The following is a 15,728-nucleotide window of genomic DNA, read 5'->3' as shown; positions in this document are numbered from 1 at the left end:
CTTTACACGCAGGTCATTAACGAGGGGGCGTGCCCGAGGAGATTTTTTTTTTTTTCCCATAAAGCATTTTTTCCTCTCTTTTTTTTCCTCTTTTGCAAAACTGACTTTTACCCCTTTCCACTTCTCTCCAGTCGTTTCAATCCCTCCCGGGCTGCTTGTGCTGCTACTGCCGCACTCAAGTTTATTTTCCCGTCTGGTAAAGGTTTTGGGATTCTGTTGTTGATTTTCACCTCTTGTTGCTGCTGTGCCCACGGAGGGAAAGAGGAGCAGCTGCGGGAGGATCGGGAAGGTTTTCTGATGTAGTCATCGGGGAGGTGCTACACGCTTGTGCGCTCGCTCTCTTTTTTTTTTTTCCTCCTTTCGCATTTCAAACTGATTGATGCATCTCTACAAGTTGCCGGGCTTGGGGTCGGACCAGTTGGAGTCGCAGGGACTCTTCTAAGAGCTCACCCGGGTCTCTTGGTACGGCGTCTGGGGGTTCAGTCTTGCTCCTGGAAGGCGATCGGAGACTGACATCAGCCCATCCAGGAGTTGAAGGGATTCATTTGAAAGTGATTGTTTCCCCTCCCGTTCTCCAGTCGAATAGTTGGGTTGGCGTCGTCCTGCAGGTTTGGGCATCCCAGCTCTGCCTGGCTGTCTGGTTCATAACCTCGGCTCTTCGTTCACTCCAGTGTACTCACTGCCGGCCAAGAAAAGCACGCGCGAGAAATCCCCGAGACTCCGCCAGCGGCCGGGGTGTCGCCTCCCTCCTCCACCGCCGCCGCCGTCGCAGTCTGAGCCCGCCGGGGGACCTGCCGGAAGACGCGAAGAGCCAAACTTTTCTTTGAGGTTTCAGAGGCAACACCGTTCCTCTCCACCTTAGCTGCCGCTTAACCAGTTCCAGGACGCCGGCGGAGCTGGGTTTGTGGCAACAGATCCCCACCCTTTTCGGCGCGGCGTGGCGCACCGCCCCGAATCCGCAGCACCTACGACTCCGAGATTTCCAGGGGTCACCCGATTAAGGCACAGAGGAGGCGGGGGAAAGGGGGTCCTCAGACTCTTGGGGCCACAGGCGCGACGCCCCCCATCCACACGGAGCCCTCCTCCTGCAGTTTCCCACTGGCCGCCAAAGTAACTTGGAGCGAAGCGGGGCGCAGTGAGAGGGCCCTGGGCAGCGGTGAAGCCGTGAGCAGCCCCCGGCGCCGACGCTGAGCCGGGCCCGGCGGGCCGGTGTATGTCTCCCTTCGGCCGTGGTGCGCAACTCCCGGTGACTGTGCAGCGTGCGCCGCCGCCTGCTCCGACCCGCGCTGCCGCCGCCCGGCCCGGAGCGCACCTCCTTCTCCCGGGGTAACCGGCCTGCCGCCGCTGCCCGAGACACAGCTTGGCACCCCCTTCCCCCGCCCTCGCCGCCGCCACCACACACACACACACACACACACACACACACACACACACACACACACACACACACACACACACACACACACACACACACACACGCACGCTTCTCTCCATCTTGTGATTCCTTTTTTTCCTTCTGAACCTTCCAGTGGGGGTGCGAGTTTGTCTTTATTCCACCCCCCACCTCCCTCCACCGCCTTTTCATCTCCCTTTCCTCCCCCTCCCCGGCTTGGTGCGCGCCTCTTTATTTTCTCGCCTCTCTTCATTTTTATTTATTCATATTTATTTGGCTCTTGCTCTCTCAATCTCTCTTTCCTTCCCTCCCACCTTCCCTCCCTCCGTATCTCTGCTCTCTCTCCCCGGAGTGGCGCGTCGGGGGCTCCGCCGCTGGCCAAGCGTGATGTTGCACGTGGAGATGTTGACGCTGATATTTCTGGTGCTCTGGATGTGTGTGTTCAGCCAGGACCCGGGCTCCAAGGCCGTTGCCGATCGCTACGCCGTCTACTGGAACAGCAGCAACCCGAGGTAAGGCAGTGGGGGGGCGGAAAGCCAGGGCTATCCGGGCCTAGGGGCCCTGCGGAAGGAGCGGCCGCGCCTGGGTCCAGTGCGCATCGGCCGCCTGCGGCGCGCACTCTCAGAGCCTGCGTCGCCCGGGTGCCGGTGGCTTTCGAGGCGCCCGCTGGAAACGCTCCCGTCGCACCCCTCTTTGTTAAGACGCGGCAAAGAGCCCGGGCGTCCCCGGGGTTGCTCAGACCCTCAGCCTCTGCGGAGCGCGGGGACACTGGAAAAAGGCGGGAGCCCGGGAGTCGAGACTTCGCTTCCCCACCCGGCAGGCTGGCCAGCATCCGGATCCAGGCGCAGGGCTTGGGCACGGGGAGCCCCAGGTGCCCGCCACCAGGAGCCCCCGCTTGGAGTGCCGGTGCTTAGGGACTGGGGGGAGAACCTGCCAAATATCCCGAAGTTTGGAGGGTTTTTTTGGTTTTGTTTTGTTTTGTTTTTAATTTTCCTTCCTTTTTTTCCGGTGCGCTCGGAGAGCGCACTGGCTGGGGGAAGTGAAGGGGGCTGGGAAGCGGAAGCTTTAGGTTTTTATTTTCCTCTTTAAGTGGGAGGAAATCATCCGGCCCCTAGGTCAGTCTGGGCCCGGCTTTCTTGGCAGTATAGAGGATTCTTCCACCTCCTCCACCACCCGGTGGGCCAAGGTGCCAGAAAGTTTGGTCTAATGCCGGGTTACGTCATGCGTGCGGAGCTAGCAGCTGGAGTTGGCCGAACCGGGAGGTGGGAGCGCTTCGTCTGAAGCCCGGCGGCGTGCAGCAGGAGGAACACGCGCGTTTACCTGGAACCGTTTTGCGGGCGTCCCCGAAGCCCGCAGAGTACGCGGGAGGTTAGAGGTGGGCGCCCCGGGTCGCACTAGCGCTCCTGCTGGACCCTGGCCATCCGCACATGTCCCTTGCTCCCACACCCTGGAATGGGGTAGGAGTGGGGTTGTCCAGAATGCCGGGCGGACCCCTCCCGATCCAGAGTAGGTCCAAGTCTATCGTGCAGCAGCCCTCTGGGCCCATATTGCTCTGCTTCTCTGGGACTGAGGCCAGCTTCCAGCTGTGGTCTAGTCTTGGTCCCCGCCAAGAGGGAGGGAAATAGCATTGATTATACGTAAAACCCCAGGCTTTCCCCTAGGTTGGAGTGGAAGTTAGGAGGATAGAAACGAGAGGACAAGGAGAGAGTTTGTGGTTGCTGCGTGTCCAGTGCGCCTGGGGAGAGGGAGCTGACGGGCCACCTCCAGTTTTTCCTACCTCCCAGTGGCCCTCTCCAGTCGGCCTCCCGCCTTCCTTTGTCATGCAGGCTTGGGAAGGATTCCCCCGCTTGAAGTAATGTCCTCTCAGATAAGGATGGGCAGATTTCCTTACAAGCTGTCCACCGGTTTCCAAATGGAGAGTCTCCCCAACTTGCTACCCCAGGAAAGGTAGTCACACCCGGGAAGCCCAGGTCATAATTGCACTGCCTGGTCCAAGTGGAGACATCCCTGAAAGTTTGGTTAAAAAGAAAAGTCTCCTGAAGGTGGGTGGTGTGATGGAAAGCAATTTCTTGTTTGACATGCCACTTACCACTATTAAGAAAAGAGAAAGAGAAGCCATCCTGCCAGTAGAGATGCCTTTTATTAAAGCTGACAAGACAAATAGAGCAAGCTTTCCAGTTGTGATGGTGTTAAAAGCAAGTCTCATTATGTTGGCTGGTTTTATTCCCTTTTGGGCTTTATTAGACAGCATATACGAAACAGGAATTTATATTTCTAAACTTTAGTGCTTTATTAAATAGAAATTGATTAGTTGAATTTGGGACTATTTGCTCTTGGTTGTCTCCCCCTCCACCGACTCCAAACTTCACAGCATAATCTTTTTCTCATTGTATTAATTGTTTTGGATACTTGGGTGTTCCAGTCATCTGGGTTAAAACAGAAAGAATTAGCAACATTCCCACTCTGCCCCTCCTTCTTAACCTGTCAAGCTAGTCTGAGTTAGTTTGAGGACATTTTATCTTAGGTTATCTCTGTTTTATGCTTTTGATACTGTTGTTTGGTTTGAGATTAGCACATTGATTTCTGTCACAGGTCATGTTTTTTAATAGATCTGCCCTGCCTGTAGAAAATTCTTCTGCTCAGGAAGCCATGGTGGCTTTGAACCTACCCAGACAAAGTTAATCTGTAGAATTTTAGAATACCAAGAGTATTCTCAAGTCAGTATTCTGATTTGAGGTTTGTGGAAATATCTTTCTATTCGATCATTAACAATTTAGTAATGTTCAAAAGAAAGAATGAGGTGCCCCCCCCAAGAGATTCAGCTCTAACTTTAGTACTCTTAGAGGTTTGTAGATGTGTTATCTTCATATGTTACCACAGTAAAAAGTAATGTAATTTTAAAATTACGTACTGGTGCACAAATTTATCTGAGAAATTTTGAATAAGATGGTGCTTTTCTGGTGAATAAAGAACAGTCACCTTGGATGTAATTTAAAAGGAGCGAAATGCAAAATAAGTAATTTAGAAATAAACAGTTCATCACAAAAGATAGTGAAAAAATATTTTAGAAAATTTGCTTAGGTTTACTAAATTTAAACATTTTAATGTTTTACATTTCCTTTTCATCTGAGTTGTCACTTTGTAAAGTAAGCTAGCCATGACTTTCGGTTTTACCTAAATCCTATCTTTTAAGATTTTGCTAAACTAATAAATATAATTAGATGTAAATCTTTTGGGAAAAAGTGGAAAACTTTAACTGCGACTTAAATAGATTTAAAACACTCTTCTCTTAGAATAAAAGTTAGATTGGTCATATTAAGCTGATCATAAATGGATATTGTGGCAAAATAAAGTAAATATATTTAAAGTTATACTAATGAACTTCAACTTGAAATTGTTTAGATAAAATTAAGTATTACATCTTGATCATAGGGTTTAAATATCTTATTTTGTAGCTTGTGAAATCATAGTTTATCAGCTACATTGGATTTCATTACTGACTCTACTGATACCATAAGCATCCATTGATCCACAGAGGAAAAAATTTAAAACTTACTGTCAGATAGTTTTGCTATTAGGATCGGTCTTCTCAGGTATTCACTTCTGTGAAGTAGATAATTCAGTTTTCAAATGCTGATAACTTTTTAATTGACAGTATTTATTGGGCCGTGGGCCAAACTGATTTCGTGCTGACTTGCCAAAGACCTCTAAAGTAGCAACTGAGACCTATCAGTCTGAATAGAAATATAGGATAACATTAGAGTAAATGCATTTTTCATAAACATTTGGAAAGTTGCATGAGTTTCACCTGAATAGTGAGAGCAATAGGAGGATCCTTTTAATGTTACACCAAATTCTGAACCGGCATATTACTAAGTTTGAGTAATGAAAATCCAAGTCAAGAGGAATACAGCTGTTCTTAATTTCTTTAATAATTGAGGAAGCTTTAAAGTGACTTTAAAAAAGACTTTTGATTATAAAACCTTGTGTTCTCCCTTAGTAGCTCTGCTTAAAAGATAGAGGTGACTCAATATTAAGAGTATGCCTCTTAACCTGAAGCATGCTATAAACAGTTTGGTGCTTCCAAAGAGAATATTTTGTCAAATGCTGTGTATATTGAAAAGTTCTTGGATTCATTTGACCAGTTGCCAAAATGATACTAGTATAATTAAACATGTCTCTTACTGGTTGGCATTAATGGATGGAATAGTAAAATAATACAATGTCAAATATAACCAGCACACTTTAAGAGTACTGATATTCCTCAGTTACTACTTTGCTTCTGTTAAGGTTTGAGTATCACCAATTTGAAATGTTATTCTCTTATGGGAAAAAAAATCTGTATAATTCATCCCGGGTTGTCTAAATTTTAACCTAATCATATATTTTCTCTGGACTTGTAAATTAAACATTTCATGTTAGAGTAGCAGGTAATTGGCACCATTTAGTTTTGCTAACATGTAATCTTGGAGTTGTGAAAGTGATGTGAATTCTAGGTCAGCACTCCCAGACCTTTCAGGCAGTATAGGTCATAAGCATGTGACTATAGAGAGAAGTAGTAACATTTTTTTCCTAACCATAACCCTTGGGTATTTTTCCTCTTTTAAAATTTACTTGTTTTGTTTGTAAAAATCTGAGCCGTTACTGTTTTATTATATGTATACTAGTACTGAGCCTTTTCCACTGACAAATGAGATCAATTTGGTTTAAATCTAAGAATTTGTTTGGAGGAAAGATGGAAAGTTGATTTTGGTTTTGAATGTGTTTTATCACCAAACTTGTAAAGGATTAACTTTATTTTTTGAAATTTTAAGTGTTTTAAATAGTATTTTACACATTAGAGACTTGAAAGTTTTTCAAGTAAAAGGCATTACTTAGAATCTTTTAACTTTATTAACTCTGAACCTCAGTGTAATGTATCACTTTATTGGATGTAATGAGGTAATTTTATTATTTTGATATTTATATCAAGTTTTATCTGAACTTCTGGATAAAAATAAAATAGTGTGATAAAGATTTATCCCATGTTTTTACCCTCATCCATTTATACAAAGCCTGAAATGAATCTTCCCCCTTTCATCCTATTTTTGATTTAGACATTTGTAGGAGAAAACTATGCGTCTTATTTTTGGCCAGTTTTCCATAGAAGTTTGAAAGCAAAATAAACTACTGAGATGTTATGTTGCATCAGTTTTATGCATTATGTTATATATTCATAATAAACTATCAAAAACAGTCAACTGTTTTTTTAGGTGACTAAAACTGGAACATCAGTGCTGTTTGAGGCACACTTGGCTGTACAATGTAATTTGGCATTTCCAGTGTGAGACCAAGGTCAATAAACTCCTTGTGATGAAAAGAACCAGGGTGAGCCTTCAGTAGTTCGTTACTCCCTGTTAGTTGATTTTAGTGATAGTAACTCAACCTTATTGGCTCACTGACTGAATATCTTTTTGCCATGTATGTTCTGGCTGATAATCAGTAGTTTTAGAGGCTTCCACCTTTGAAGGCTTAGGATCGGATTTGGAAGGAGCCCTTAGTTATTTGGGGGCAAATTAACCTTGTGAATTTCTTGCCATTTAATCTTGCAAGATGCCTTCTGAACAGGCATTTCATTGCATTCTGTCCACTGTCCTGATTTCCTGTTGGATAGGGACAGATAAAGATGAGCGCCTCCTTTTCTCCCCTGTTGCTATGAACCAAGCAAGCTACCAGCTTCATGCTGGGCCAAGAAAATGAATGAATACAATTAGTCCTTCAGGAGTCTTGGCCTTTGCAAGCTTAGGCGTATATGCCAAAAGAATGTACCTTTGAGAAAAAGAAAATATTAAAATATAAGATGAACCAAACATAAGAATATGTTAAGAACAGAATTTTACTTAGGGGTAGCATTTGGTTTATTGCTAAGTGGTTTTTTTTTTCCCCAATGTAAATCATTTGATTAGACATTTTTTAAAAAGATGCCCCTGAGCCTGCTTCACTTTTTGTGTTTGTTTTGAATAACTTCCAGGAGTAATGAGGGTTTAAAAAGCTATAATATTTTATTTTAAGTAATGAACCACCCTATGTTAACTGATGCTATATTATCGATTTTCTTTTCAGAAACTAAAGAAACTGTTAAAAAATATCAGCCCTAAATAGCATGCTGATGTTGAAAAGGAAGCTGGAGTGTGCCTAAGTACAGTGAGGGAGGCCCTGGCCACTTACCCCGAGGACTCAGTCAGGACCAGTTTTCCAGACTGAGAAAAAGTGGCCTTTTGAGCATTTGTGACGGATCACACCTTCATACTCAGATATAAAAACCTCAAAGAGGAGTGTAAGAAATGAGATATTAATATTCACTTTTAGTAATTTGTCTTACGATAGTGGTCTTAGACAGCTAAACGTCAATAAATTACTGTCTCTTTTAAGGGCCTGATTTATATTATTAGATTTATATTTTAGTCTGCTTCTCAGCCTGTATCCTGAGCTGTTTTGTAGAAAAGTTTCTTGTGATTAATTTGAACTTCTAGTGTTTCTGAACGGGATATTACTCACTACAAGGAGATCTGTTTCTTCTGAAATTTGCCTGCATTTATGTTTTCAAAATTGTCAGTTATAAACAAGGCAGTACAATGACACAGAACCACTTAGTTTAAAATTAAAAGGTAATAATGCAGGTTTTCCTGTATGGTAACTGTTATGCCTAGTGTTGAGCATAAATGGAAAACGTTCCTTATATTTTAATAGTCTTTACTGCTTATTGTACTCTGAAGCATTTATTGAGAACTACTGAAATCTCCACACTGTTTTCTAATCTGAAATGTATGTGGATGGAAACTCTTGATTTTGAGACTTTTGAATATAGTATTCAAACAGTGTGCCATAAATTTCAATAAAACCATTATTTTAAAATTGTGAAAACTCCTTGAGTTAGCTAGCTGCTGAGAGACAGTAGTGTACCACAGTGATGGTTAGTTCAGCTTTCATTCAGGTAGAATTCTATCATTTTCAATAAGGGAAAATAAACCTTTGTCATCTTTAGAAACATCCTTCATGCAATTGACAGTTGACAGGTTGAAGAAAATGTTACTGTCAGGTCTTATTTTCCCCTCAAATGAGAAATAAAAATAGTTTTGAGTGATTTTTTAAAAAATCTATTTAAAAATGATTTCACAATGGAGGAAAATGTTTTTAATTTTTATGTGTATGTCATAGAATTAACCTGCCCTTTGCTTCACGGAAGGTCATCAAGGTACAATTCCAGGAGAGATTGTCTAACAGCTAAGTTCCTAGGGTGTTTACTTTAAAAAGTCAAATACAGTTGGTTGGTTTGTAACAGGATATCACTGGGCATTTTATGGTGGAATTCTGTAAGAGATATAAAGATCGCTGTTACTCCTGTTACTGCTTCTTAAGTGGCTTGATTTTCATGACTGATGATCATGATTCTGGTACGAAGTACAAGTGGGAATTTTGGTTTTGTGAAATCTCTATGTATGTGCATTGGACAATCACGTTATTAGCACACAAAGATCAGACCTTTTAAAAAAATTGCTTTGCTATTAAAATTTTTCAGTAACTGCACAGTGTAATCCATAGGTTTCCATGTGGAAATGCATGAATACATACTTGGAGATTAGAAAAAAAAATGACAAAGTTGTTGTTTCTCGATTTAGAAAAGCTACGTTTTTGGCTTTCAGTTAAATCAGCGTTTCTTTTCTTTCCACCTAGAAGCAGCCATCTTGTTTTAAGACCGATTTTATTTCTTTCATGAAAATGGTCCGGAAATGAATATGGACGATAGAAAAGGACTGAACCACTTTATAATCATTTTGGCAGGGCTCTACATTTAAAGCTCTATCTCAGGTTATTTGTGAGCTCACTAAAATGCTGTCTACTTGTATTTTGTTGACAAAAAAGGGTATTTTAACTTAGTGATACTGTATTTTAAACCCAGATATATTATTTTTTTCATGTTAAATGTTGGGCTGTACCATGTGCACATATGTAGTTTTCTCTGGATGCTTATAATTTATTATAACTTCTAAGTAATATATTAATAGCTTCTATTATCACCCTCCACCCTGAACTCCTGACTTCCTGCTTCTGACTATACTTAGTAGTCCTTTTTATTTGTTGGTTGTCATTATTTTTTCCAAATTGCTGAGCAGTACCAGAAATCTTTCTCTAGTAAGAGGTACTGATAAATATGTAGGTACCTCAAAAATGAAGCATGTGGGGTGCTTTAAGAAGCATTATATGAAGTCAGAGCCTTTTGTCCCTGGAATATAGGCTTTCTTACTAAACCATTCTTGTGGGTTCTTCTAGAAGGTTATTTTAGAAGTGAATTCATATTTGTTATTTAAAATTACAGGTGTACTAATTGAGTCTGCTATATTTTTCCACCATGTTTTGTATTTTTTGATACATTTGGAAGAACATGTGGCCTAGTAAACTTTACCAAAAATTTGTACTACACTTCTTGCTACTGCATCTGTTTGATGATGTCTGGAAACGTTATCCCCATGTACTGCAGTAAAAACAGAATTTCTTAAGATTAATTTCAAAGTAACCTGACTCAGTCAGTCAGATTAAACTGGGCACAGATTGAATACTGCTTATGTCACAGATTGCTTCAGTCCATTAGAAGTAGGATTTTTGGTGGTTGCAGATGCAGTGTAAAGGCGGTAAATAAAATACATGTCTAAGAGCAGACTCATGGACTTCTCATCAGAGTCCAGCTATGAGTTGACAGTTTTTGTACCAAAAAGCTTTCCTCCACTATCCATCATCTGTTTTTCTTCGGCTGATGAAGAAATCTAAAGTAACCGAGTGTTCAAAGTGACCTTTTTGTCTTAAATGAACTAACAAATGCTTTTTTTTTTTTTGTTTTTTACTGCTTCTAAGGCGTCAGAGTGTCCATTCTACTTTTATTAGTGATTTATTTCTGTGTGTAGAAACTATAATTAGCAATGCGCTCTTGCCTCCTATTATGAAAATGCATAGTGTAGAAGTAAATGAAACTATTTTCTCCTGTTAAAAATGCAGTCTTGTAGTTTGAATAAAATCAAGTCATGGCTTATTTTGGTTGGGTAATTATAGTGCTAATTGTTATCCAGATTTGATGGTGGTGGGCATGATACTTAATGTTTTTTGAAACACAGACACCCGTGGGATAAACAGCTTTACCACATTTCCCTAACTTTATAATATAATATATAGGGGACTTAAGCTTCTGGTTAAGTTTTTTTTTTTTTTTTTGAATAGTATTTAATTTTATGGAGACAGTTGGGAACAGGAAAAAAGGGAAAAATAATTCTAAATATGAAGAAATTATCTTTTGTGTTTAACAATTAGGTTAAACAAAGTGGGAGCAAACAAGCCTAGTTCCCCTTCTGTTGTTTCAGGGCAGGATAATACAGACAGATGTCAGAATGTGGAAGCTGTGACCTCTGACCCACACAGCATGGCCACTGCCGTGGCACACAAGTGTCCTGAGCCACCATCGTAGCAGCACTTTTTGAAGTGACTGACACTTTAGCTGGAGAACCTGAAACTGATTCTGTAGCTCTTTGCAGCTCTCTGAGGTTTCAGTCTTTTTAGCTCCAATTTTAAGTTAACTTACCTTTTATGAAAGATATTTCTTTGTTTGGCTCAGACAGAGCTTTTGTGACTTCTAGATGGATTCTGTATCCCCGTCGTCACTCTCAATCCTTGCCTCCCAATAAATTTATTCCTCGGGTTGGGATAATGGAGGAGGCTCAGACATATGGATCTGCTGTGCCCAAAGTGTCTGCCTGCTTTATTTAGCTAATATGTGTTTTTTTAAAGACAGATGAAAGCACTGGTTTTGTTAAAGGTCTTTTCTTTTAGTCTCTGCTCTGCAATCCCGCCAATAATCCCTGGGTTCAGGCAGACCATTAATGTTGTAGATACTGTGGCATTCAGTGTTTTCTTCATATATTTGTTTACTGTTACTGCTTCAATAAACTTTTATGCCCATTTCGGTAGTTTTCTGGCAGGATCTCCATTTATTAAAATTTAGTGACCCAACACTAAGAGGGGTACAGTTCAGATAGTGGTGCTCCTGACAGGGTTTTGTGTCAAACTAGAGAAAATAATAGGGAAATGAAAGCTGCCAAAATGTGTCTCCCAATTACTAATTAATCAGGCGAGAAAGGACCTCAGTGACAGATCTGGTGTCTGCTATGACACCAACTCCGGGGATGCCTCATTTTAAATATTGTATAAAACAAATTGAAGTAAGCCTCAGGGAATGTAGCACCCAGACATTTGATATCACAAGTGCTAATTTTTTTTAAGTCTGTGAAAAATAAAGCAAAAGACAAAATTTGAAAGTGAATTTGTGTACTCTTCATTGATAGTATCAAGACATAAAGCTACTCTGTATTTCACTTATTAATAAGCAATGCTTTTATTCTTATTCTGATTTCACTATAGATATGATAGTATTCTTGGCTTTAGTATTGGTGCAGCATTGTATACATACTTTATTGTCGACAGAGACTCGGGGGAAAATTCAAAACTTTTTCTATCATATGCCTGTCATCGATATTTTAAGCATTACTGTGTTTGAAGTACAAAATCCACCCCCCCCCAATATATGTTTTTGCTGTGCTGTCCCAGAGGTTCCAGTCTCTTCTGGCAATGTTCCCACCGTGGTTGCTGGACCCATAGTTAAATGCCTGTTATTAGTGTATTTTTTCCATAGCATTTACAACCTAAAAAGAAAGGGTCTTGTCTGGAACTATAGTTGTCAGGGGAACAATGAAAACTGATTATACACCCTGCTATCACCATTGTCAACTATACTCTTGGGAAAACAACACGACACTCTGTGTGTGTGTGTGTATGGATGAATGGGGGTGTGTATATGTATACAGATACTCCATATGAATATATATATATATGGGGTCAGACTTATCTGATGGCTTAACTTAAAACTCTGGATTCCCTGAAGCAAAAAAAAAAAAAATGTAAAGGACGATCTACTTCAGTCAATTAAATAGAAACATAGCAATTCTTTACTGGGAAGAGGGGTCCTGCTTTATTATCTCTCTTTAAAATATGAACTAAGAGATTCAGCAGTATTTATGATTCTATCTCATTATTTTGAGTATTATTTTGGAATAGTCCTGTTATTGGTACATCTATGCTATGAATGTATTTGACTATTATTATATAATTATCTCTTTTATGAATTGTTATTTCTTTACTGAGCTCTAGAATTTTGTGTTGGTATCTGGTTATTTGAGGACTAATCACTTGGTTTGTTTATTCTGTATTTCTCTCTTTCTCTTTTGATGGCTTTGGCCATTTCACTGTTCAGTAGGTGGATTTGAGGAAGAAAATAAAATAAAATAAATGACTTTTCTGTAACTTATAGTAGCTTTGGTATGAGATTTGGTAAGAAAAGACGGAGACTATTGAATAACTTGAGGTTTTGGAATGAATTTTGGATTTCAGTCATCCATGCCTTCCCTGTTCTCTGGTACCACATAGAATCAGGACTTGGCCCTCTATAATGTTTTCCGTTACTATTTCAATTCCTTGGGTGAATTCTCTTTACTGTGTTTATAACCAGAGTCAAATGGACAGATTCAGAAATTATATATTGATTTAAACTTAGTTTTCCAAGTTTTGAAAGCAACATTAAAGCTAACTATGTAATAGTAATAATATACCCTATATTGAATATCTGGAAGTTATAGTTGATAAAATATTTATTGAGTGAGATGTATGGATACCAGAAGACAAACAGTGGATTCAGAGATGAATAACATAGCATCTGTACCCTTAAGGAACTTGCAGTTTTGTGTAGATTTAAGAGTTTTGTACATGTAATCACAGTACAAAGTAGAAAATAAGAAATCTTCACATATGGATTTATTCTGCAAATACTTATTGAGTATCCACGGTGGGCCAGGTATTGTTCTTGGCACTGGAGATGTTGCAGTAAATAATATACAAACAACACCCCTGCCATCATGAAGCAGTCAATTAGTGATTTCTAGATGACTGCTTCTCACACTCTAATGTGGACACAAGTCCGCTGGGGTTTTGTTGACATGCAGATTTATTTTCAGATCTGGGGCAGGGCCTGACATTCTGCATTTCTAGCAAGCTCCCACGTGATGCTGATGTGGCTGGCCCATGAGCCACAATTTGAGCAGCAAGGTTCTAGAGAAATCAGTGGGAGAGAGATTACTTCTGGCTCCTCGTCAAGGGCTCTTGGTTGTATTTGCCCTGAATTTTCTGTGTAGTTCTACAGTTTCTCAAGTGGCTCAGTATTTGCATGAATGCAAGTTATTCGTCTTAAGCCTAGTAGTCTTCATTTCCAGTGACTATCCCCCGAATCTCAGACAAATCAACGAGATTTTTACATTGAGGTTCCAGCATCGTTAATATACACCACTCACAAAAGTAACAGGCCAGGGACTTTGTTATAAGTCTTGCTCTTCATAGACAAATCTACTGGAGTGAAAATATTGCCTTGGTCCAAAAAGTTTAAGGAGGATCTGATGATAAATGTCTAAATATATTTGCAGATCCTCCCCAGAGGTATTTTCTGGGGCAATGCCAGAATTACACCTCAGAAACAGATTTTTAACACTTTCCAATTTAAATCCATATGGTTAAATGAACCTCAGATGTTTATTTCACATTCAGCACAGATGATTAACAGTGTCTCTGCTTCTCCTGGCTGAGTTTCTTGTGGGTGACTTTAGGAGCCTCCACTTCCATGGAGACTAGGGGGGGAAATATCTGTGTGCTCTAAAATTCCACAATTCTAGTTTCCTTAGTGAGAAATCTTTGTTTCTATAGGGTCTGGGGGATAGAGTCCATAAATATGCTTCTGTGTTTTTTCACAGTGTATATATCATTTGCTTTAGCAAAATAAAATTACGCAATGCTTGTGTTAACAAGTAAAGGGTGGAACCAGTTAAGTTTAGGTGACTCTGCCTGCCTACTTCTTGTTTCTCATGCTGCGTGTATAAATACAATATTACTGCTCTCCTGAGTGAACTTTGAAGTCTCTGAATGTCTAAGTAGACTTATTTAACTGATACACCTTGGTGGAACAATTATAAAAAGAAAGATGAAACTGTTTATCTGTGAAACAGTTACACTTTCATGAAAGTAAGCCATAAAAGGGAAGGGTGATGAGCACTCTTAATTCAAGTATCTTTTTGTTTTTAATAACAATTATACCAACACTTTTTTATAGTTAATTATCAAACAGAAGCAAATCTTTTCAATTTTAAATACTTGGTGAAATGGATTTCATTAAAACATTGTGTAACTTTTATAAGAACTATCAATTATTATTAAGAATAACCAAGACATTAATAAATCAAGACATTTCTATTTTGCTTGTTTTTTTGTAGATTTATCTTTATGCTCGTCATGGTATAAATAAGGATCTGAGACAGTGACTTTGAGGTGACACCCACTTAAGAGTTTCCAGTTTTATGATTCTCATAGATAAAGGAATTTGAGAATCTTCTGTGACTATGTATGAACTTACGTGATTCCTAAAAAATAAGTGTGCTCTGTGCTTAGAGGATTACTAAATGTAGAAATGGGGTATCTTCAGTGATTAAAGTGATACCATTTGCATATCTATAAGGAATAGCTTTGTTCAAAATGGAGTTGATGCCGTAAAATGTATGGTCATTGCCATGTTTAGGTAAAAAAGAAGATGCTCAATAGTTCTAACTATTGTTTTGCCCCTCCATTTTTTTAAAACAGGAAAATAAATGCATTAAACAGTTTTTTTTTTTAAACTCACAGCTATTAACAGTGATTTGTCCTCAGATTGATAGGTTGTAACCAGATTCCTTGATAGATTGATATGTGTGCCTTTACAGATTGTTTCAACTGCATAAAGTAAAAGCATTGAATTTATATACTTTTTTTGTTTTTAGTTTTAATAATAGCAGCTATTTTGGGTAGAACTTTGAATGCATTTCAGTGTTGCCTAGATAAGGCTCAGAGAGTGAAAATACTGAAAATCCTACATCAGATTAGATTTTTCGGTTGTCTTTGTTAACGTATTTTGTGTTACATTTCAGATCTAGTTAAATTTCAGCTCTACATGTGTTGGAAGTATGCCATTTGTAGTGATGAATCTGAACCTCAGTTTCTTCACCCTAATAAATGGGCATAATAAAAACAATGTTTCTCTCAGATCTGTGAAAATTTAAAGGAAAATATATCTGTAACAGGACTTTAAAAATGGTTGTAAAAATTAGAATATAGATTGAGAGGATCACCTCACTTTGCACAGATGAATCTTGCTCAATAATTCTCTATATTCTTGTAAGTTGCA

General features: G+C 39.9%; 1 protein-coding gene across 2 annotated transcripts in view; it reads left to right on the top strand.

Moving 5' to 3' along the window:
- The first annotated feature begins 1,464 nt into the window (after window positions 1–1,464).
- The window catches only part of EFNA5 (ephrin A5), a 266,647-nt gene continuing 252,383 nt past the window's right edge, over window positions 1,465–15,728 (top strand). For both annotated transcript variants that reach the window (XM_064482889.1, XM_010987537.3), the window contains exon 1: window positions 1,465–1,905. In XM_064482889.1, the coding sequence (XP_064338959.1) occupies window positions 1,781–1,905 (125 nt within the window). In that variant the 5' untranslated portion in view covers window positions 1,465–1,780. The remainder of the gene's footprint in view (window positions 1,906–15,728) is intronic.

The sequence above is a fragment of the Camelus dromedarius genome, chromosome 3, assembly GCF_036321535.1.
Source record: "Camelus dromedarius isolate mCamDro1 chromosome 3, mCamDro1.pat, whole genome shotgun sequence".
NCBI lineage: Eukaryota > Metazoa > Chordata > Mammalia > Artiodactyla > Camelidae > Camelus > Camelus dromedarius.
This window is presented reverse-complemented; position numbering and strand designations above follow the sequence as displayed.